This window comes from Lissotriton vulgaris, chromosome 4_1 (genome assembly GCF_964263255.1).
Source record: "Lissotriton vulgaris chromosome 4_1, aLisVul1.2, whole genome shotgun sequence".
Classification (NCBI taxonomy): domain Eukaryota; kingdom Metazoa; phylum Chordata; class Amphibia; order Caudata; family Salamandridae; genus Lissotriton; species Lissotriton vulgaris.
In genome coordinates this window covers 1990045245-1990068641 of record NC_141691.1, presented here as the reverse complement: position 1 = coordinate 1990068641, position 23397 = coordinate 1990045245, and the positions used below count along the sequence as shown (strand labels likewise).

Here is a 23397-nt window from a genome sequence, read left to right as displayed (position 1 = left end):
GAGATGCCTTCATTCACTCGATGTGAGGAGGGTGTTGAAATTCAACTTATATAAGACCAAAGATATTTGTAGGTCAGATCAGTTGTTTGTGAATTACGGTTCAGTTAGGACTGGCCTTGCCACCTCCAAACAGTCCATATCGAGATGGATTGTGTCCAGTATACAACTATATTACCAGAAGGCTAACAAGACTCTAGGGGGTAAGCCTAAGGTTCAGTCGACTAGGGGCAAAGCGGCTACAGCGGCTTTGCTACGTAACGGTCCCATTTCAGACATCTGTAGGGCGGCTACGTGGAAGTCTGTCCACACTTTTGCAAAGCAATACTGCCTGGATTCTGATGCCAGAACAGATGCGTAAGTTGGGCTGGCTTCGCTGAGCAATTTATTTGCTCAGTAAGAATTTTTATTAAAATTTTCTTCCACCCCTGGAATTGGTTGTTGGGATGGGCTTGCCATTCTATTCACAGATAATGACTATACACAGAGATTCCCGACTACAGAAGGAGTAGTTTCTTACTTGTAACTCCAGTTCTGTAGTAGGGGTATCACAGTTATAGTCATAAGCGACCCGCCCTCCTCCCCGGTGGATGAAATGTTTTTCCTGGATGCTACAGGCCTGGCTCTAAGAGTCCTTCAAAAAGCACTGAAAGTAACTTGCCTTTGGCTGTGCATCATGGGATACCGAGGGTATCTGGAGGGTTCCTTCAAGGCAATGTATCCCTTTTCCAGACACATAATGGCAGCCTATGGGGCTTGTCTGTCCAACCCTTACTCTCTATCATGATAAAGGATTTTTGTGAAGGGGAGTTTCTCTATGTGTGAAACTCTGTAAAATGTGTACATTTCTATATTATTTGGCTATCCTTTTTCACTTCAGGATAGAGTGCTGGCCAATGTAGCCTTGTTAATTTCAGGCTGCATTATTTGTCTTTCATTTTCTCTTAAGTGTCTATGCAGGACTGCAGAAGAAGACTACTTAGGACATTTTGATTGCTCCAGGGCCCACGCACATGGGCTGGACTATTCACAGATTATGACTATAACAGAGATACCTCTACTACAGACCTGGAGTTACAGGTAAGAAACTACTCCTTCTTCTTTCTATTCCTTTACCTGTATTTGTATGGAATAGTGACTTCAACGTTTATGCATTTCCTATTACTCTTTATACTAGTATTGGTCATTGCAAGTTCTGTTTTGTTTTGGTTTTATGGAGCTTGAATTATATATTGCTATTTTTGTTATACTAAGGGTGATGTGCTGTGTTCAACCTGGTGATGTTATGGAACCGGAATGTTTCATTAATAGAATCTGGACTTGTCATTGGGCTCAGGACACCATCAGCCTATGATCGCAGGGGTGGGGGAGGCAGTGGTTGCCAGGCTGTGGGAGATTGTTGTACTCATTGCCCTTTGAGGTGTGTACTAATAACTAATAAACCCATCCAGGCATAAAGTTGTAAAGAGTATTTAATTGTCAGCACAGCTTCACACCTGTCTTTGTAGTAGATGTGTATTTAATGATACACTGAGTCTTTTCTAAGGGGGTTGCATTAAGTGATAGCTCAATAGTGGGGAGACTGCAGTGAAGAATGTCCCAGGCACTGACAACTCTTCGTTTGACTAGATCACTGCATTCTAAATAGCATTTAGCAAAGTGCAGTCAATACTCTGATAGCATCAGTTGAACCAAGTTCATCCCAAAATGTCAGCACACATTGCTGTTCTATATTAACAGCGAGACAATATTTTATATCGTAATAAGAGAAAACAGTAATTTTAATAATATTTGAATGTGCATCTACCGCTAGGTAAACTGTATTCACATTCTGTTCCTGACAACATCTAAATTCTGAGCCAAGAAGAAAAGATGGGTGCTTCAGTTTCTTTAATGCTGGTATTGGGCAGGCGGTGGGTACTGTCGTGAGCTTTAAGTGGGTTTAGGTGGGAACTGTCAATGGGCTGAGAGTTGGGTGGAGATGGCTGCTGTCAGTGGGACAGCAGGTGGAAAGAGACAGGGACGGTCAATGGGCCTGGAGTTGGATGGAGACGGTGAAGGTCTGTGGGCCGGGCATTGAGTGGAAAAGGGTACTATCAATTGGCTTGAAGTTGGATTGAGACATGGATGGTCAGCGGGCCGGGAGTTGGATGGAGCCAGGGACGCTCAGCGGGCCAAGGGTTGGATAGAGAGATGGAAGATCAGTGGGCCGGGAGTTGGATGGAGACATGGACAGTCAGTGGGGCAGGTAATAGCTGGAGAGGGGTACTTCCTATGGGCCTGAAGTTGCATGGAGACAGGGATGGGCATTGGACTGGATGTTGGATGGATAGGGGTGACTGTCAATGGGCCTGAATTTGGATTGAGACCGGGACGAGTCAGGTGAAGAGGTCAATGGGGCCGGACAGTGGCGGAGACAGAGACTTGGTGTACCTTGAAGGTGAGGTAGGGCCAGCAATGTTTCAAGCGTTAAAGAGTCTCCTTCCACCATGTGTAGGGTGAAAAGAGGTAGAAAACAAGGGTGTTGTGTAGATCCACAGCTTTTAACACATTACCCTTACACGGCATCTGTTCACTGTGAGAGAAGTCATTTGATGATTTACTCCGTAGGGACAAGCTTTGGGTACATTTCATACAATAGGTAGCGAGTGATATTTAATGGACTTGTTCTGTAATTCTGAGTTAAAATAAGATAATGAGCGGCAAGCCACAGTCATTAGATCTGAGCTCATTAGCACATTTATAATTCATAGGTGTGCTTTAAGCTTAGCTATTAGATATTCTGTGCTTGAGTGGAAGTGATACAGATACACATACTAGGATTCACACAACAACCATTGGCAAAGCCAATCATTTTTACTTTTGAGTGAATTTCTTTTTACCAGACTTCACTAACACACATATAGCAGAGGGGCACCATGTTCAGCAGCAGTGAAGCTTCTCTAACAAAAGGAAACAGGTATAAGACAGGAAAAAAGGTATTGGTGCATGGTCACTCCCTTGTGCACATAAATTCTCTCTCTCTGCCCCCCACCACAGCATTCATCACAGGAGTGAAAGCTTCCCTGCCACAGGATTTCAGGTGTGACATTGTAAACCACAAAATCAGATCATGAAGTCCTCAGTCTGGCTTCAGCCATAGTAAGGCTTCGTCTTCAGTTTGGTATGCAAGACGTTGAAGCATCTCCAAAAGTATATATACAAAATGTTGAGAGGCGAGAGACAGGCAATCAACACTGGAGGCACTCCCCAAGGTGTGAGACAGGCAGTCCACACTAGAGGCGCTCTCTGAGGTGAGAGACAGGCAATAAACACTGGAGGTACTCCCCGAGGTGAGAGACAGGCAGTCGACACTGGAGGCGCTCCCTGAGGTGAGAGACAGGGAATGAACACTGAAGGTGCTCCCTGAGATGAGAGACAGGGAATCACCACTTGAGGCGCTCCTTGAGGTGAGAGACAGGGAATCAACACTGGAGGCGCTGCTTCAGGTGAGAGACAGGGAATCAACACTGGAGGCGCTCCCTGAGGTGAGAGACAGGGAATCACCACTGGAGGCGCTCCTTGAGGTGAGAGACAGGGAATCAACACTGGAGGCGCTGCTTCAGGTGAGAGACAGGGAATCACCACTGGAGGCGCTCCTTGAGGTGAGAGACAGGGAATCAACACTGGAGGCGCTCCTTCAGGTGACAGACAGGGAATCAACACTGGAGGCGCTCCCTGAGGTGATAGACGGGGAATCAACACTGGAGGCACCCCCTGAGGTGAGAGACAGGCAATCACAACTAGAGGCGCTCCCTGAGGTGAGTGACAGGGAAAGAACACTGGAGGCGCTACCCGAGGTGAGAGACAGGGAATCAACCCTGGAGGCGCTCCCTGAGGTGAGGGACAGGGAATCAACACTGGAGGCACCCCCTGAGGTGAGAGACAGGAAATCAACACTGGAGGCGCCCCCCTGAAGTGAGAGACAGGCAAACAACACTGGACGTGCTCCCCAAGGTGAGAGACAGGCAGTCCACTCTGGAGGCTCTACCTGAAGTGGGAGACAGGGAATCACCAGTGGAGGCGCTCCCTGATGTGAGAGACAGGGAATCGCCACTGGAGGCGCTCCCTGAGGTGAGAGACCGGGAATCAACATTGGAGGCGTTCCCTGAGGCGAGAGACAGGGAATTAACACTGGAGGCGCTCCCTGAGGTGAGAGACAGGCAATCAACATTGGAGGCGCTACCTGAGGTGAGGGATAGGCAATCGACATTGAAGGCGCTACCTGAGGTGAGAGACAGGCAATCAACATTGGAGGCGCTACCTGAGGTGAGAGACAGGGAATCAACACTGGAGGCGCTCCCTGAGGCGAGAGACTGGGAATCAACACTGGAGGCGCTCCCTGAGGCGAGAGAAGGGAATCAGCACTGTAGGCTCTCCCTGAGGTGAGAGACAGTGAATCAACACTGGAGGCGCTCCCTGAGGTGAGAGACAGGCAATCAACATTGGAGACACTCCCCGAGGTGAGAGACAGGGAATCAACACTGGAGGCGCTCCCTGAGGCGAGAGACAGGCAATCAACACTGGAGGCGCCTGACTGCGCTCCACACGTGGGGTCCATCGTCCAGGGAACCATAGGTGGCACGAGTATAGGCCTAACCAATGAAACCCCTATGAACACGTGGGTCAAGGCAAACGCTCCTGTTCAATTAGGGGGCGCGTGAGCAAAGATTGGTCCTGGCTGCCGCAAGCTCTAAATCCCAGCTCCTAACATCTATCCACCTGAAAATAAGGACTGAATCCACCACCTGTCGGCGAATGGCCAAGAGAAATACCCAAACCGAACCTCGACTAGCGGCAGATTGAACATCATGACCTGGAACAAACCCGGGGCTTTTGTCGCCCCCACATACAATAATCAAACAACGATTGACTATATCATTCTAAGTGACAAACTACAACCTTTGATGTCAGATTACTCAGTGCATCAGCGAAATGAAAGCGATCATGCTGCCCTAACATTAACACTTAACCTGACTGCAGAAATTCGGCATAGGATACAATGCATTGGGGCCCCAAACCGTGATGAATTGCTAAAGCTAGCTAGAAGATTCAAATGCGGGCCGGTATCAATCACCAATTTCAACGAATGGATAAATACCTGGGCAGGCTGGCCACCGAGCGCCCACAAGAAGGGGGCAATAGAAGTATGGAATAGAACCGCCGGGAACTTAGCCTCTCTACTTCGAGGAGACACAGCTAGCATAAATTGCTGGCATCCACCGTCCACACTTGGATTTATTCCGGCAATCAAAGAAAGCGCCAAACATCTGAGCGCAAAACTAAAAGCATACTGGAAAAATGGCACAGCACCGGAAAAAAAACAACTACAAGAAGCAGCAAAAAGCCATTCAAAGAAAGTGTGGGCTGCGAAACATGAATACTGCGAGGGTCAATGATTGAAAATCTTTGATTTGTTGAGACCTTGCAAATTGCAAGAGTTTTGGAGCTACTTAAACAACCTAACTCGAGGAACAAACCACAGAGAGAACTCCCTCAACGCACATACCTGGGTCGCCCACGTCAAAGCCTTATATAAAGAGGTTCCCACCAGACCTAACTTAAAGAAAGCAGCCGTAGTAATGGAAGAGCTAGACCTTACCGCTGAAATGAAGGCTGCTCCTGGAAAAATCCTAGTATCCAATTTTTTTTTAAATCAGACAAAACGGTGCACCGGGTCCGAACAGCCTCCCAGGCTCCATGTTCAAGGCGAACGTAGCATTTTGATCTGAAAATCTGACCCACCTATACACTGAATGCTGGCTCCGGGGGGACGTCCCAGACTCCTGGAGAGGGTCGCTTCTGCACCCAATACACAAGAAAGGGCCTAAATCTGATCCGTCTAATTATCGCATGATTGCCCTTCTGGACATCGAGGGCAAGGCCTACGTGAGTACCATCCTGGCGGATCCAGCAAATTGGGCAAGTACAGAAGGACTTCTGCACCTCTTCCAAACAGGATTCAGGACAGTTGAAGACTGGGTCTTCAACTGTGGACAATATAACAGCACTTTCTTATCTAGCCCACCAAGCACGGTCGCGCGAAAGACTTCCCCCTATCGCTTGCTTCATCGACTACTCTGCAGCGTTTGATGGGGTAGACCGCGCCATTCTCTGGAAGAAGCTGGCACTTTGGGACATCAACCCCACCCTACTGAAAGCAATTCAGTCGCTGTATCAACGCACGTGGGTCAGAATCAAACTTTCGAGCAACACCGCATCAGAGAAGATCGAAACGGACCGAGGTTTAAAGCAGGGGTGCGTTTTAGCACCGCTGCTGGTTAACCTATATACAGCGGACATGGACCAAGCCTTTACCGGAGCAGCTTTAGCCACACCAAGGATCGGGGATACTAAAATCCAGTTTATGCAATACATCGATGACTTGGCACTTCTGGATCATACCAAAATAGGCCTACAAAAGGCGCTGACGGCCTTGGCAATATACAAAGATAAAAACAGGCTGGTGGCCAACCCATCCAAATAAAAAATCGTGATCTTCGGGCACTATTCGCAACATTTTTTTACCAAAATGGAGGCTAGCCCACTTGATCCTAGGATGCACGCAGCAATACAACTACCTGGGCGTTTGGTACCACGAATCGGGGCTACCTGGTGTACATCTAAGGAAAATTCAATGCAAAGGGAAAACAATCACCTATGCCCTTTGCAAATTACAATCTCAGTTCCACCACAATGGCTATCCAAAGAGTACTAAAGGCCAAACTAATGCCAGCCCTTAATTACGCCCAACAAGCGTTCCCCGGAAAACTAAACAAGGACCTGGAAAAAATCAACTGTAGCGCATATAAGAGACTATTCCATCTCCCCGCGTGCACTAGAAACAGCCTCGTATGACTAGAATTTTCACTGAACCAACAAAAGCTGGAAGAGATGGCTGCCTTGAGCAAATACTACTACCTTACAACAGCGGCAAACGAGAAGACATTGAAGGCAGTCTTAAAAAAAATCTTCCTGGAACCTGAGAACCTTTGGTCAGTGACTCTCAATGCGGCAAGGGATCTCCTTAACTTAGCCATGGAGAACTGGGGCTCTGAGCTAGCGAATTATGCTGCCATTAAAAATGCAATCAAAAAACAAGTCCGCATCTGCTCTCGCGCATCGGATTTGGAGTCACTGGCAAAAAGAGACCTCCACAAGTCCCAAAGTCTGCCGCATACAGTGCACAACTCTAAACTCCATCTCACGCAGGCAGTGGGCCGCCCAGCCCTACATAAGATTTTAGCCTACAGATTACATCCCCTGCCCCTAAAGAATTATACACCATCGAACGGGCAGGTTTTATGATCAACGAATGCAGGCTCTGTAAATACAAACAGGAGTCCCTGGCCCACCTCCTATTTTGCTGCCCGGCCCTGCGCACAGCTCGCAGCCTTTATCTTAGTCCCATCATCTTACAGCTGGGGACGCGCACCGCAAAGGAGACGGTTCTTCAACTATACACATTGAACTCAGTAAAACAGATGGCCACATTTGTCAAATTCATTCATCAGACTCGCACTAAGCTGATGGCCATCTCGAGCTAAAACAACCAGAGACTCAGCCGAGGCATGCTGGCCTGTAAGACTTTGGACTTTCAGTCCACAAGCACTCAGATTTTAATCACACAGACTTGCCTTAAAGAAGATGACTACTCTGTTTTTTTAAAACTTTTGTAATTTTGTATTTTGGTTTTAATGTAATGGTTTTGAGTAACCAAACAATAAAATTCAATCAATCAATCGCTAGAGGCGCTCCCTGAGGTGAGAGACAGTGAACCAACACTGGATGCGCTCCCTGAGGTGAGAGACAGGCAATCAACATTGGAGGCGCTACCTGAGGTGAGAGACAGTGAACCAACACTGGATGCGCTCCCTGAGGTGAGAGACAGGCAATCAACATTGGAGGCGCTACCTGAGGTGAGAGACAGTGAATCAACACTGGAGGCGCTAGCTGACATGAGGGACAGAGAATCAACACTGGAGGCGCTCCTTGAGGCGAGAGACAGGGAATCAACACTGGAGGCGCTCCCTGAGGTGAGAGACAGGCAATCAACATTGGAGGCGCTACCTGAGAAGAGGGACAGGCAATCAACATTGGAGGCGCTACCTGAGGTGAGAGACAGGGAATCAACACTGGAGGCGCTCCTTGAGGCGAGAGACAGAGAATCAACACTGGAGACGCTCCCTGAGGCGAGAGACAGGGAATCAACACTGGCGGCTCTTCCTGAGGTGAGAGACAGGGAATCAACACTGGAGGCGCTCCCTGAGGTGAGAGACAGGGTATCAACACTGGCGGCTCTTCCTGAGGGGAGAGATAGGGAATCAACACTGGAGGCGCTCCCTGAGGTGAGAGACAGGGTATCAACACTGGCGGCTCATCCTGAGGTGAGAGACAGGGAATCAACACTGGAGGCGCTCCCTGAGAAGAGAGACAGGGAATCAACACTGGAGGCGCTCCCTGAGGTGAGAGACATTGAATCAACACTGGAGGCGGTCCCTGAGGCGAGAGACAGGCAATCACAACTAGAGGCGCTCCCTGAGGTGAGTGACAGGGAAAGAACACTAGAGGCGCTCCCCAAGGTGAGAGACAGGCAATCAACATTGGAGACACTCTCCGAGGTGAGAGACAGGCAATCAACACTAGAGGCGCTCCCTGAGGTGAGAGACAGGCAATCAACACTGGAGGCACTCCCCGAGGTGACAGACGGGTATTCACCACGGGAGGCACTCCCCAAGGTGAGAGACAGGGAATCAACACTGGAGGCGCTTCCTGAGGCGAGAGACAGGGAATCAACACTGGAGGTGCTCCCTGAGGTGAGAGACAGGGTATCACCACTGGAGGCTCTCCCTGGGGTGAGAGTTAGGAAATCAACACGGAAGGTACTCCCTGACGTGCGAGACAGGCGGTCAACACTGGAGGTGCTCCCTGAGGTGAGAGACAGGGAATCACCACTGGAGGCACGCCCGAGGTGCGAGACTGGCAGTCCACACTGGAGGTACTCCCTGACGTGCGAGACAGGCAGCCAAGCCTGGAGGCACTCCTTCAGATGAGAGACAGGCAATCGACACTGGAGGCACCCCCTGAGATGGGAGACAGGCAGTCAACACTGGAGGCACCCCCTGAGATGGGAGACAGGCAGTCATCACTGGAGGCGCTCCTTGAGGTGAGAGACAGGCAATCAACACTGGAGGCGCTCCCTGAGGTGAGAGACAGGGAATCAAAACTGAAGGCGCTCCCTGAGGTGATAGACAGGCAATCAACACTGGAGGCGCTCCTTGAGGTGAGAGACAGGGAATCAACACTGAAAGCGCTCCCTGAGGTGAGAGACATGCAATCACCAGACCTTGAGTTAGCAAGTCTTATCCTGTTAATTTAGGTGTTGGGGAAGAAGCTGACAGACAGTATGGACATTGCAGAGAGATCTGCAAGCTTCTACAGAATCTCTCTATGCCTAGATCAACCAGAGCTGAGGAAAAAAGCCAGTTTTGTTTGCAGATGTCACATTTAGATGAGACTCTGGAGAGAAAAAAGGAGGCTGTGGATAACATTACCAGAAGAACTGCCAGAAGTAAAGCTGTCTATACAGCATCTACAATATGCGTAGATGACCTCACAGCCTAAAAGTTTCCATTCAGATTCATTCGGAGCAACGCACAGCTAGCCGTATGGTAGGCTCTGGGCCAAAGAGTGTAGGAAGATGGGCAGGCTTCCGACACTTCATAGAGTTTTAAAAACAAAGCAATTTCCAAGTAAATATTGTTCATCATGGTGCCAGACATCTGTGAAATATAGACCCTAACATTAGCCAAGATATTTAGCAAAAGGCTGCTTCTGGTACACGGAGACCAGAATGGACTGATGCAGTACCTTTGTAAGGCATCATTTGTACTTCTTGACCAAAAAATCTCTGCTCATCAACTAGCTGTGAAAATAGTCAGGATGCACAAAAACCATTTAAACCCTTGCAAAGATGACTCATTTACAGCACAGCATGCTTGCACCACAAACAGTCTGCATAGGAAAGGTCCACCACATGCATTTGGCACAGGGTCCAAGCAGCAGCCTCCAGTTTAATTGGCAGAGTTGAAACGAGTCTGCTAAGCAGTGTAATTGTAATTGCAATTATATACCACTTACTACCCCTTATGAGGCCTCAAAACACTTTTTGGCAAGTAGCACGCTACTCCGGAACCAGAAAAAGGATTAGTGGTGAATTAGTATAAGGAAATATGAATTAATTTGAGCAGTGGATATGAGAGTTTGTTAGTTAGATTGAAAAGGATAATAGAGGGATAGAAGAGAGAAGGGTCAAGAAAGTGTTTATTTGGAGAGGTTTGGGATGAGTAAAGGAGAGATGAAGAAGGGAAGATTCTCTAGAAGTGGATTCGGCAGAAAGATGATGAGGTTTCGGATGAGTCTAATGAGGGTTACATGAATGAAAGGTTTAGAAAGGCTTGTTTGGGAGATATGAATGGTAAAAAGTGGTTTGAGATGATGCATGGATGGACCGAGGGAAGAGTCTAGAAAGGGTCCTTTGTAATGTATATTAGATGAATGAACTTGGAACAGGCACAGTTCCAACAACATGTTTTGCACTCCACTTATTCAAGCATATATAGGATATATTCTGAAGAGACTAGGAAGGTCTTCCACACATTATCATAATTAAACGCTATAAAACAAAACACCAATATTCAACAATATTCATATCAGCAAGTAGATCTAAAGTTCGGAATAGTTCATTGTTTTGAGTCGAACAAAGAAGCAACTGAAACAGTGACAACAGTAGTCAAACAGTGGCGGTGCGTCCATTAGGACGCTGGGGCGTTGACACACAAGCCTTGCCCGCTGACTCCCGAGGCAGTCATTTAGCAGACAGGCTCACCTCCCACAGCGGCTCTGTCTGAAGGGGGTGGGCTGGGCAGCCAGCAGGTTGACTCACGGTGTCATGCTGACTGACATGTCATTGTCAGACTCAGCAGGCCAGGGAGTGGAACGGAGCGCACAGCAGGCAGCAGTGCGCATGTTGGGTTTGGGTCGGAGAATTTTCCGACCAGCCCAGTCATGCGCACTACTGTTTGCTGTGGCTGGTGGCTGCACATTAGGAGAGCAAGGGTCGATCAATGCCGCAGCCCTCGGTCTCCTAATGGGCGGCGAGTATCCCTGCCAAGCCAATCCTGGCGCTGCTGGAGCAGCGTCTGTATTAGCTGAGAGGGGTTACCACACTTGCGCCAGCAGCCTCTCGCAGTCCGCCAACAAGGGATTGGGCCCTGCGCTGCCATTGGCTGAGGGAGGCTGGTGGCTGGGAGAAGAGGCCTTGCTCGGCTGGCACTGATTGAGCTCAGCGCAGTGAAGAAAGGAGCAGCGCGAATGCTGTGCTGCTGCTGCTGGAGCCGCTGGAGCTGCTGGTGCGCGTGTGATGCTCCGCTTCTCCCAGGCTCCGGAGCTGTCGCGGGGCTGGGGAAGTTTCAGTAAGTGAGGCCGCACTGGAGCACCTCTGGGGGATAGAGAAATGCAGAGGGGTGCGCGGAGTCCAGGGAAAATTTATGTGCAGAGGCGGAGCAGAGCTGGTGTGGGCAGGTTAAGGTGGTGCACACGTGTGTCGCAATGTCGGGGTCTGGGTCGGTAAAAAAGGCTGGGGTGCAAAACCTAAGTTGGACAGAAAGGGCAGATTTCAGGGGCATAACGTGCATAGAGTTCATTGTGCACTGTGGGGCTGGGGCAGTAGCATGCAGTGGGGGGGGGGGGAGAGTATGTGTGTAGTGTACTCAGATCAAGCTAGAATAATCCTACACTGTTGTGGGCTCCACGCTGTAGGGCTGCATACTGGACCGCAGTATGGCTATTGTTTTATGCCCCACCACTTTCGAATGTCATCATCCGCCACTGTGACAAACACAAAAGAACTCAATATGGCGCCCATGTTTTTCACGCTGACCAATGAGAGTTTTAATGCATGCGGATGAAGAAGCGTGAGGTGAGTAATAGCAGCCTATTATATGTTATGCACTGTTCTTGACTCATAATGTTGATGGCATTTTTTGTATTGCCCTTGAGAAGGCAACATGATGTTGTGCATGTGGTACAACAAACAAGAAAGGCGCTTGTGGCATTTGAAAACCATCTTGAATTCCTTGAGTAAGACAAAAAGGTTGTTGGGAAACTGGGGCAGTTTTAATTTCACACGCGTGCCTGTTTTAGTCCGTCCCATAAGCTAGTGTGAGTGCAAGAAGGCCAACTACTGAGGGCTAGTTCCCCTAAAGAAGGCAGCTTCGCCCAGTGCCCCCAGTAACTTTCCTTGGCCATTGCAGCAGATCTGGGGCATGGCTTTCATTAGTGTAGTGAGTGTCCTGGCAGTACCACCAGGGATGTGAAGGTCCACTGCACCAGGTTGGGCTATCTTTTGCTGCCCAGCCAGGTGGCATGGTGGCCAGTTGTTCTTCTTTGGTTCAGGGCCCATGGCATACAGCAGTGGATCAGAGCAATATGCAGAGGTTTTCAGCCACTCGACTATACATCAGAAACACAAGTATTTTTTTTTTAAATCTTTACCTTATTTAAGACTTTTTTTTCTCATTCCCCTTTTTAAAAACAGTCTGAGAAAGCCAAGAAAAGCAATTTAATACTGCAGGGTCCAGAGAAAAGGTTAATTGTCTCATTAAATTGAGCTGTAAATGTGAGACACACACTTACTTTGGCTCAGAGGGTATTTTCTCACCTCTGGTGATGCTCTTGCATTAGTCACAAAAGGGCTAACCACCTTAAATGAGCAATGCTGCTGAGCCTCCAGATCTCCTCCCCTCCTGCCATATTTTCTATTCTACAGCCCAACTCTGATGGTCCCACCCTTGCCCCTTATTTAGTTCACCTTATTCCCCTTCCATAATCCCCCACCTTCATAGTTTAATATTTGTCTTTAAATAGAGTGACTTTATGATATTAGTTTGTTCTTTCTCTGTTAATATTTTATCTGACAACCCTTCTGAAGGGCTTAGTATACGAGGCGTGAAGATCAGGATTAATGAGAAAAGTATGAGCTTTGGTTTGCTGCTTCTGAGTAATGGTAACCATCAGTGGCGAAAGGAATCAGTGTTTGTGTGTGAGAGGCATTTGGCTAAATTCTTCTGAGGGATGATCTCCCTTGAGCGACCGTAAAGAATGTAGAGGTATTGTGGAGTAAAGTTAAAAAATATATACATTCAAAAAGTAGCGACTTCCAATAGATGGGGCTGATACAAACATACAGCCATACTGTTTTGTGACTACAAAAGAAATGGTGAAGATGCAGATATCCGTAGTACTGGGTAGGCAGGAGCAAGTGTAGTGAGGAAGGGCCTAGCATGCATTATCCACATTCAACTTTGTTTCTGCATTTCTGTGTTTCACTCTGCAATTCACCTTTGTTTACTTCCATCTCCAGAAATGTCGATCGCCCAGAGCTCTGTCAGATAACACTCTACGACTTCCAGAAGTTTCTTCAGCATGATCAGAAGGTTGGTCCGCACTGGAAACTGACCAGTTTAGAGTAGACATGTATGGTCAGTCAACTCTCTCCTGCCCATACACTCTTATTGGTATTGTGTAGTGAACGAGCCACCGTTTAGTTTTCAAGAATTAAGGACTAAATATGTTGGCCAACTTTTCTAGTGACGCCTGCAATCATTTTAATATAATATTTATTTATTTCACTGGTTTCTATCTCTCCACCTTTCAGACACTTCAGAGTGCCATGTGCAGTGGTGTTGGATATAGCTTTGTGTTAACTATGTTTATTTGGGGGCGGGGAGTGGTATTTGTGTAATGTAGACCTAGCCTCAGAAGTGCAGCAGAGCTGTTTATGCACAATATTGTGTAACATGTTGTCACACTACATGTGGTTAGTATGGTCAAGCTAGTTTTCAGCTCTCATTGGTGATTGATAATATGTTTAAACAAAAACCTTTACTAGCCGGAGTGTCTTTCCTAACAGCCCCAGTGCAGTTGCTGAGATTGGCCTAAGCAGCTCCTCCGCACGCTTCAGGCAGTTTGGCAAGTGGGCACCTTTGTGGTAGATCTAGCCGGCACATCTGTCGGATCCCACAGCTTTGGTGGTGAAGACAGTAGCTCATATGAGGTAGAGGAATAGGCTTAAAACAAATCAGTGAATAGTGATCTTCCCAAAGCTGTTGGTTGGTGTGACTGAGTAGACAGTGACCCCAAGAAGGAGGTACAGGGAGATGGTGCATGTGCACAACAGTGTCACAGTTCCTTTAGTCTTGCCCATGATGTTGGAAGATAGCCTGTCCCCCAGATCCAGCAGGATTCCGTCGGGTTAAGCATCCATGAAACCAAGTGCTGCAATCTTTATCCAAGCCCCCATTTGCAGGAGCCCCGACAAGACCATGCTCAAGTCTCACTTGTGCTTTGCGGGCAGTGCCCTAGCATGGGCGGGCCACTTGGGCGGTTGATCCGGGTGGAAAATTCTATTGGGCATTCTTTGGGGCACAACATTTTAAAAGGAAAGAGAAAGGATACTTGCCTTGCCCCGGGTGCTGGCAACCCATGCTACACCAGTGCGGGCCAGACTTTCACCATCTTATACTGTCCCTCACTCAGGGAACCCCCAAAGGGCTGCCTCCAGCTCTAGATTTCACCAGGCTCATGGGCTGCACATGAGCTGGGGCATATAAACCAGAGCCATCTCTGGCTCTCTATTGGTCCCACAGTTCACTGGTCCTGGGAGATCTGCAATCCAGCCCAAAGTTAATCCTCCTGCCTCCCAGTTTCTACTGCAGTTTAAGTGTACCTGCCTCCTCACCCCAGCCTGGGGCGCCTCTTAGCATGCCCCAGGCTAGGTACCCCTTTCTATACTAGGACTCTTTTGTTTGCTTAGGCCGTGGCTTTAGAATGATTGCCCAGTTCAATGGACGTCCTACAGGCCCAGCACAGTTCTCTGCACTCTCAAACGTCATGGGCAGCACCACTGACTCTGGTTTCTCTCCCTTATGTTCAGGAGGGATGGGCGAATGACACCGGCAAAGTGAGGGAACACATGTGTTCTTACCTGAAGGAGCCACCTGGAGAGATGTCTGAACCCTTTTTCCAGCTGGATGAGGTGAGCAGTTGTCATTGTATCTGAGCTTTAACACCCTGCATGGATGTGACCACTGTAACAAGACATGCACCAATACCAGGGGAGGGCACTGAAGCTCTTTTTTTGTTTTTCCTCTCACAAGTGCGGCAAATAGTGGTATAAACATCTTAATCACACTTTGGAAAGATTTGCGCAGAAGCTTTCTTTTCTTTTCCGGCTAAATTTCTGCCATTGTCTTTTTCTTTCTTGGCTTTGTATTCAAGCTTATGTGCACTTATTCCTCTAATTAGCTTGCTGACTTATCTTTTCTTCTTCAGTTCTCTTCGTCAATAATTCATGCATATTTTCCCTTTATCCTTCTATCTTATCTCTGTGACGCATCCTTTTAGTTTCTTTAAATGTCTCCTCTGTGTTTAGCCCCCCCCTTTGTTTCGTTTATTTTCTTTTCTTCTCTCTACTTATACTTTTCATATTACACTACTCTAATGTAGCCGATCCTTTTCTTTCTGGTTCTTTCTCTCAACTTTCTTCTCTCTTAGTTTCTAACCTCCTATCTTTGGGCCGTTTTCACAGAACTAATCTGAGACAAAATCCTAAACTTACTACTTTTGGCATTCATAAAAGGCACTTGCTACTTTTGGTATTCACAGAATGCACTTACTACTTTTGGTTAAACTTACTACCTTTGGTTAAACTTACTACTTTTAGTTAAACTTATTACTTTTGGTATTCACAGAATATATTACTACTTTTGGTTAAACTTACTACTTTTAGTTAAACTTATTACTTTTGGTATTCACAAAAGGCATTTAGTAGTAGTAACGTTAGTTTACTACTACTAAATGCCTTCTGTGAATACCAAAAGTAGTAAGTTTAACTAAAAGTAGTAAGTTTAACCAAAAGTAGTAATATATTCTGTGAATACCAAAAGTAATAAGTTTAACTAAAAGTAGTAAGTTTAACCAAAGGTAGTAAGTTTAACCAAAAGTAGTAAGTGCATTCTGTGAATACCAAAAGTAGCAAGTGCCTTTTATGAATGCCAAAAGTAGTAAGTTTAGGATTTTGTCTCAGTTTAGTTCTGTGAATCGGGCCCTTTTTGAGTTACTTTTCTTTGATTCTCGCAGAGTAATTTTTAATTTTGTTTCCCTTTTCATGTCTCATGTTTGATTTCTTATCTCCTTGATAGCTTCTGCTTTTCTTTCTTTCGGTTACAATTATTATGGTCTCTTTCTGTTCTTCATTGACTTTGTTTCGTAACATGTTGATGTTTGTATTTTATCTTTTATAATCTGCACTTTTAGGATTAGGACAATGCATGGTTCTAAAATGTAATTCAAAAGTAATCCTTTCCTAAATGGAGGGTAGCTGTACAATACATATGTAGTTTCTCACCTGGTTGTGAGTACTGGCTTTGCTATCTTGCACACCGCAAGGGGATAGCTGACGCTAAAGTGATGCCACAGGATTTTTGGTGTCTTTTCCACAATTTTGGAACCCACTCTTCTGTTATCTGGGATACATTAAATCTGTTAACATATGGATACTGGCTACTGACTAACATTTTACATCCCACCATCTCCAATGGCTCCGCTTTAAGTTCTATTGCAGTAGAAAAGTCGGAGTTAAGATATTCCCTTACACTTTTCTTTCTGTGAAGTTTACTTCCCAAAGAGGCTCAAAAGAATCGATACCATTGCAGAGTAATAATTATTGAAAGGCCTACTTCTATATTACAAGCTACAAGTACACTTAATCTGCTGAGAGGGGCTTTGGTAATATGAGATTGTTTAAAGTCTTTTGTATAGGTATACTTGGGGAGTTTGGTGTTTATTTTATATTAACTTTATATAAAGTGGTTTTTTTTCAAAGTGATCTTTTCATGCTGGTTTTTGTTGAAAAGGCACAAATTGTCATTACATCCAGAACTCTTTCAATATTAATAGTTTGGATTGTGTTGTTTGCTTCCAGTTTCTGACATACCTTTTCTCCCGGGAAAATATGCTGATGGACTCCAAGTATGAGCGAGTGGTTCCAGAGGACATGAATTACCCCCTGTCTCAGTACTGGATCTCCTCCTCTCACAACACGTGAGTACCAGACCACTACCTTTAATCTTGAGGATGATGTTTCTCTCTTCCAGGTTCAGTGTCTTTTCAGGGAGCGTAGTAATCCCAGAAAAGGACCCCCGTGCATTGCTTTCCAGAAGCCAGACTTTCTAGTTGTAAAACTTTTTTTTTCCTAGTTATAAAAATATATTTCAACACGTCATTAATTCCTACGTGCATTCTGACAAAACTCGATTGGATAGTTCACTTCCCCGCACACACTGCGTATTGCACATTCATTTGGGTATAGATTTTTTTTTTAAATTTAATCTTTATTGTTTAGTTAATTAAAACCATAACAATATGTATATCGCACAACCATTGTAAAAATGTATTAGCTTTTCCTTAAAAAATAGAAGAATGAATTAAAATAACATATTATAAAAACGGGTAATAAAACTCAATTATATTCCTGAAGTTATTCTCATCAGTATAGAAAATCACAGTAGCAAGAAGTCAAATCATTAACAATTCAAATCTCCATGTTGTTTAAGGTGTTTTTCAAATGCCTGCAAGAACTTCACCAGCTTGCAATGTAAACGAGGAGCAGTTGTGTCCAGGCTTCCAATAATGGCAGATCTACATGTTCGTAGCCTCTTAATCCGAAAACTAGGCTTTAAAAAATATGTACGTTCCTTGGTCAACATCTTACAATGACAAATTATATGTATTAGATCTTCTTTGGGGCTACCACAAAGTCGACATGTGACAGCTACATGCTGTTTCCAGCCCGGTTCCTCAGCTAATGTTGGGTATTTGCCTAGCCTCAATGCCATCAACTTTCTCTTAATAAAAATGGAATAAGTTATTTCCAAGAACAAAGCTTGGGTTAATGTTTTATAGCCGTTTATCACTAACCAAGAGTGGGAACGATGTGAAAAAATGTCTGTATCCAAAATCAATGAATGAGGTTTGGCCACTTTGTTTAAAACCTGTTTTAATACTTCAACTGACAGATTTTTATCCCATAGGGTTTTTGTGCAAGTAGTCTCCAAAGCATGCGTAAGGAATTGATTTGCTTTTGATCTTTTTGTAAATTAAGCTTTTGCCATAGATAGGTATTAAGATTATTGTTGATTGCTTTTTCCTTGATCTGGTACACACCTTGATGTACGAATATAATCTGCCCAGTGTTTCGTTTTTCAAGCCAAATTCAAGACGTATTTGTGCTGGTGATGACATGCTGGGTAATCAAAGAACCTTCTTGTAAGTTTTAGTTATTAGACTGTTTAGTAGGACCGCATCCTTTCCATGCATAGCCACACTTGCATACGTCAAAGTTGGAAGGACTTTGTTGGCCATCACGATTAATAAAGGTTTAAGTGATGGGCCATCCAATTTCTTTGTCAAAGTACTTAGTCCAAATATCAGGGCTCCCGCTCTTTGCGTCAGATATTTCGTTTGATCTAGAAAAAAAAAACAAATATTTGTATGCTGAGACTTTCTCTAGTATTTTTCCTTTTAGCCAAATATCTTGACGAGGTCCACGGCGGTTAGTTATCAACATAGTTTTTGTTTTTGAGACATTTAAAGCCAACTTGTTTGCCGACAGGAAATCTGAGAGTTCTGAAACTAATCTGGTTAAACCCACCTTTGTTAAGCTCATTAATACTATATCATCGGCGTAAGCCAGATGGGTGAGCTGTAGATCACCTAGTTTTGGTGGATGGGCATTACAATTATTCAGTTTCCTGGAAAGATCTGAAATAAAAAGATTAAATAAATGAGGCGCAAGGACACACCTTTGTTTGAGTCCGATCGATGTAAAAACTTTTCTCGACAGCCGTGAGCCATCCCCTATTTTTACTTGCGACCAGGTATCGGAGTAAAATAGCAGCAGACCCCTTAGAATACTCTCCGGTATGGCCCATGCTTTCAGTTTCGACCACAATAAATTACGATCTACCCTATCGAAGGCGGCCTGAAGGTCAATAAAACACAAGTTCAAGTCCTGTTTACTACTCATGCACTTCTCCGCAATCATAGTGATGGATAGGATATTTGCTGTTGTCCCAATCCCCTTCCTGAACCCCGTTTGATTAATGGGAATCAGCTCTTTTTCAGCTGACCAAGTGACCAAATCATTTAAGAGAAGCGATGCAAAATTGGGTATAGGTTATGAGCTTATGTAAAATGAAGGGCACTGTTTTTTGGGAATAATCAAAAGGTAACAGCAACCTTTGCATTGCATTTTCTTAGCCACTCTTTTTTTAAAAAAAATTTTTGAAAACCTTTATTGTGCAAGCAGAGGCGTACAAATACGGGCCTACAACCCATCAGGCCGGCCACGACACAGTATGAACGCGCAAAATCAGTATTGAATTTCTCCAGCAGTTTCTCAGCAGTACATGAACAATTAGACAACATTAAAAGACCCAATAAAACCGCTAGGAGCAGGATAAAAGAAGGTTAATTTTATATTATAGTAGGAAGTATAGCAGGACCAGTTGCTACTGTTAATATCTGAGTTCCTATTACGGGGAGTTGGTAAAGCATCAGTAGAAAGGAGCAGGGAGAATCGGAAATAGTAGCAACAATTGGCGAAGTCATAAACAGTCTCCCCGTTTCGAATCAGTTCACACCGCAGCCCACCGTCCACCCGTCACCACCTGAATATGTGCTAGTACAAATCAAAGGAGTCAGAGCAGCAACGCAAGGATAACCATCTACTATACTAACCCAAAGACAGGGAAAAAGAAAGAGAGGATAGAAACAAGGAAGGAATATTAAAGACAATAAAGAATGAACGCAGCGCCGCAGAACGCGCCCCATGGCGAGCAAAGCAAACAATACTAGAAACCCACGGTTGGGGTTGAGGCGAGTAAGACTTGTAAGCGTGCTATCATTATCTTGAAGCGAAGAAGACATATCTTACACTATCAGCTACTATCCCATGGAGTACGTGCGCGGTCACAGCGTCCCTATAAAGGGATACAAAAGAGCCATAGAACTAAGAAAAAGGAACAATATACAGACCCCATCCCACCCTCACCACCCTGCACCCCTGCAGAAGGCTATGGCCTACCCCCCCAGCAGCGTGCCTGTCGCCCTAATTAGAACCCGAAATACAGAAGAATCAGAAAGTAAGAAAAACACATCAGACAAAAAGAGGAAGAAAAGGGGGAAGAAAAACCCCCTCCAGTGGGGGAGGAGACAAGCATTCAAACATCTAGCTCCCACCCCCCGCCTGAATACAGTTGAGACCCCCGTCAAAACAAGATCGCCACAAACTTAAACATCAGGACCATGAATCAGAGTCGGTCATACTGTTACAGCTGCGAGCAGTTCTCATCTCCGTACATTGATTAGCAGTCCACTGGTGCAAGACCGTCTCACCCCTGTCCACTCCTGATCATTACTTTAGCACACAATAAAGAGCAATAAAGCAAGCAGTTAGGCATGAATTGTACATAGGATCGGAACAAGATAGGCCAAGGGTGCAGAACAGGGGATCCCAGTCTCGAGCAGCGATGCAAACAATGGCGGCAGCGGACCAAACAGATGAAGAGCAACGTCAGGAGCAGCAAACAGCAAGGGTGCAGTCCCGCTGACCAAAGTGGAGAGGTGTCCCCCACGGAACAGCCGGGGGACCCCACCAAAGCAGGTCGAGTCAAACAGCCGCTGGGTACCCCAGCCAGACTGACCCAGACGGACCCCAGCATGGGGCCCTCATCCACGTCCGCCACAAACAAAACCTCCCGGAGACTCGAGGCAGCAGGTATATGGTCTCCCAGATGAGCGGCGGCAGTATTCCTCGCTGCAGCCGGGAGTGGCAAGGCAGCACACTCCCTCAGTCGGGCCGCATGTATGGGGGGTGGCCCAGCAGGCACGGCGGCAGGACCGCTATCTCTCACAGCTGCGTCAAGGGCCATGGATGCACGCCAGAAACACAGGGCAGTGAATATATCCCCAATCGTGGACTCACTCCCACAATCTTCAGCCATAGTGCAGTTCGATAGAACAGAGTCGCCTCCCCCAACAGGTACTAGACCCAGGACGCCGGCCGCCATTTTGTCAGTGCCACAAGGGCGCTCCGGTCCTCAATCCCGAACCGGGTCGTCGAACAGGGCTCCGAGGAGTCTCGCCGGGTCGCGCTAATGGCAATCTTGGTGCAGAAAGATGGGCCGCCAAGAAGCGAGGGGCAGCCGGCGCCACCCCACCATGGGCGCCGCCCGCCGAGTCAGGGCGAAGGGCTTCAAGATGGCCGGACAGGACAACAAAGGGGGGACAAGCCCTCCACACGGGTCACCCCCGTCCGAGGCAGGCCGCGCCCACAGCCGAGCCCCCGGGCCACCAGACCGGGCCCGGTCAGTCGTCACCGGTTCAATCGCTCACTGGCTTCTTCAGCCGACCCCTCCCCTCCATCGGGGGTCGGCGTCGATACCCCACTCCGACCGACCGGCGCACGCGAGTCCCCGCCTGCACGCCACGGAGGCTCTGGCACAAACAAGGGCACAGCTCAAGATCCGCGGCACCCAGGAGTTCCCGGGACAAACGGTGAGTGCAAGCAGCCTTTCATCTTCCCTTAGGTCGTCGAGTGTGTCTCCTTGGGGCAGGATAAAGTACAGGATTTGTGATTCAGGCGGGAAGGTTGACGGAGCCGAGCTACAGTGCGGCCATCGCGGTCGCAAGCTTGGCTCCTCCCCCTCCTAGCCACTCTTTTGATACTCTTATGCAGGTTTGCAGTTTTTCAATGACAGTCATAAAACATTTGTGACTATTCTTTTCAGAACCTGTGGATAATAAGCGCACATATATCACACTTCAGGACTAACTTTTGTGAATTATACATAATGTAAGCATGTATACATTGTAACTTGTTCTAGGCGTATGTCTTGACCGACACATGGGTAAGCATTTGAGAATCAGACCCACAAACTACGGTTGCAAGGCTCTTAAGCATAGAGAGGTACTAGCACACAGAATCATTAAAAGGTTTAATTTAGAAAAGATTTGAATGAAAGCATGTCACTGTGCAACATGTGCTGCTCATCAAAGCAATGACGGTTTTTTGAATATGGTACTTCACCAATATTCCCATATAATCTGTTTGCCTATGTTAGGAATCTTGTGACAGATTTTTCAAAGAGAAATATATCTTTAGAGGTTTAATCTTGGCTTGCCAGACACTACCTTCACGGCTGGGTTTTCCTGAATGTCGAGGAATAGGATGTCTCAAACACATTGAGGCTTGCTTTATGTCTCCTGTAAGGCGTGACAACTTTCATACGATCGAGGAAAAAAATGGATACCTCCTACACAGGTTATATCCATTCCTAGTGCCACTCCTCGAGGTCAGTAATCAAATCGTTGCGGGGCATAAGCTCAGAGGTAGGTCTTATTCCAGGAAAAAGGATAAAACTCATCCACAGGTCATCGTCGTAGGAACACTATACCAGTTGGTGGCAGAATTCCTCTGTGGAGAAACCAAGTATCTCCTGAGACTCAGCTTTGGACAGGTATTCTCCAACATGTCCAGATTCTGTGCATTATAGTATAACATCAGTTGAGGATATACAAATGCAATCCAACGACGCTAGTAAGCTCATCATCAAAGCAATGCGGTACAAAAGGGGGTGGTAATGGAGGGAGCATCTGAACCAATCAAACACTCACACCCAGTCGACAGATCTGGGCTTAATCCATCACCGTTCTTTAGCCCACTCTGCCACCCCAGTTTAGACATGGCCATATGCAAATCAGTCTGACCATGTGCCTCATGGGAACAGTCCAGCCCGAACTGCCAAGCCATGCCTTCCCTGGACCGGATTCAAGCTTCCTAGGACCGGTTTATGGCATTACAGCCGTCTTCAGCCTGGCTTGCTTGAATCCAGTGGCAAAGTGAGCAAGGGACTCACGTCTGAGCATACCCTGCCAACTTATGGCGAACAAAGCGGTACAAAAGGGGGTGGTAATGGACGGAGCATCTGAACCAATCAAACACTCACTCCAAGTCAACAGATCTGGGTTTAATCCATCATCGTTCTTTAGCCACCTCTGCCACCCCAGTTCAGACATGGCCATATGCAAATCAGTCTGACCCTGTGCCTCTTGGGAATGCCACTCCACAACATCATGTTGTGTCTCAAAGTTGAAGAACACATACACACATGCCTCAGACTCTACTGATTGAACATGAATGCAGAGAAAGATTCTTTAGTTGAACAAGTTCAACTAAAG

At 46.4% G+C, this 23397-nt stretch overlaps 1 protein-coding gene across 1 annotated transcript in view; it reads left to right on the top strand.

The window, feature by feature from the left end:
- LOC147724808 (1-phosphatidylinositol 4,5-bisphosphate phosphodiesterase gamma-1-like) overlaps window positions 1-23397 on the top strand; it is a 731250-nt gene that overhangs the window by 365404 nt on the left and 342449 nt on the right. The window contains exons 9-11 of the mRNA XM_086966316.1: window positions 13460-13532; window positions 15032-15133; window positions 17081-17199. Coding sequence (XP_086822442.1) covers window positions 13460-13532; window positions 15032-15133; window positions 17081-17199 — 294 coding nt within the window. The remainder of the gene's footprint in view (window positions 1-13459; window positions 13533-15031; window positions 15134-17080; window positions 17200-23397) is intronic.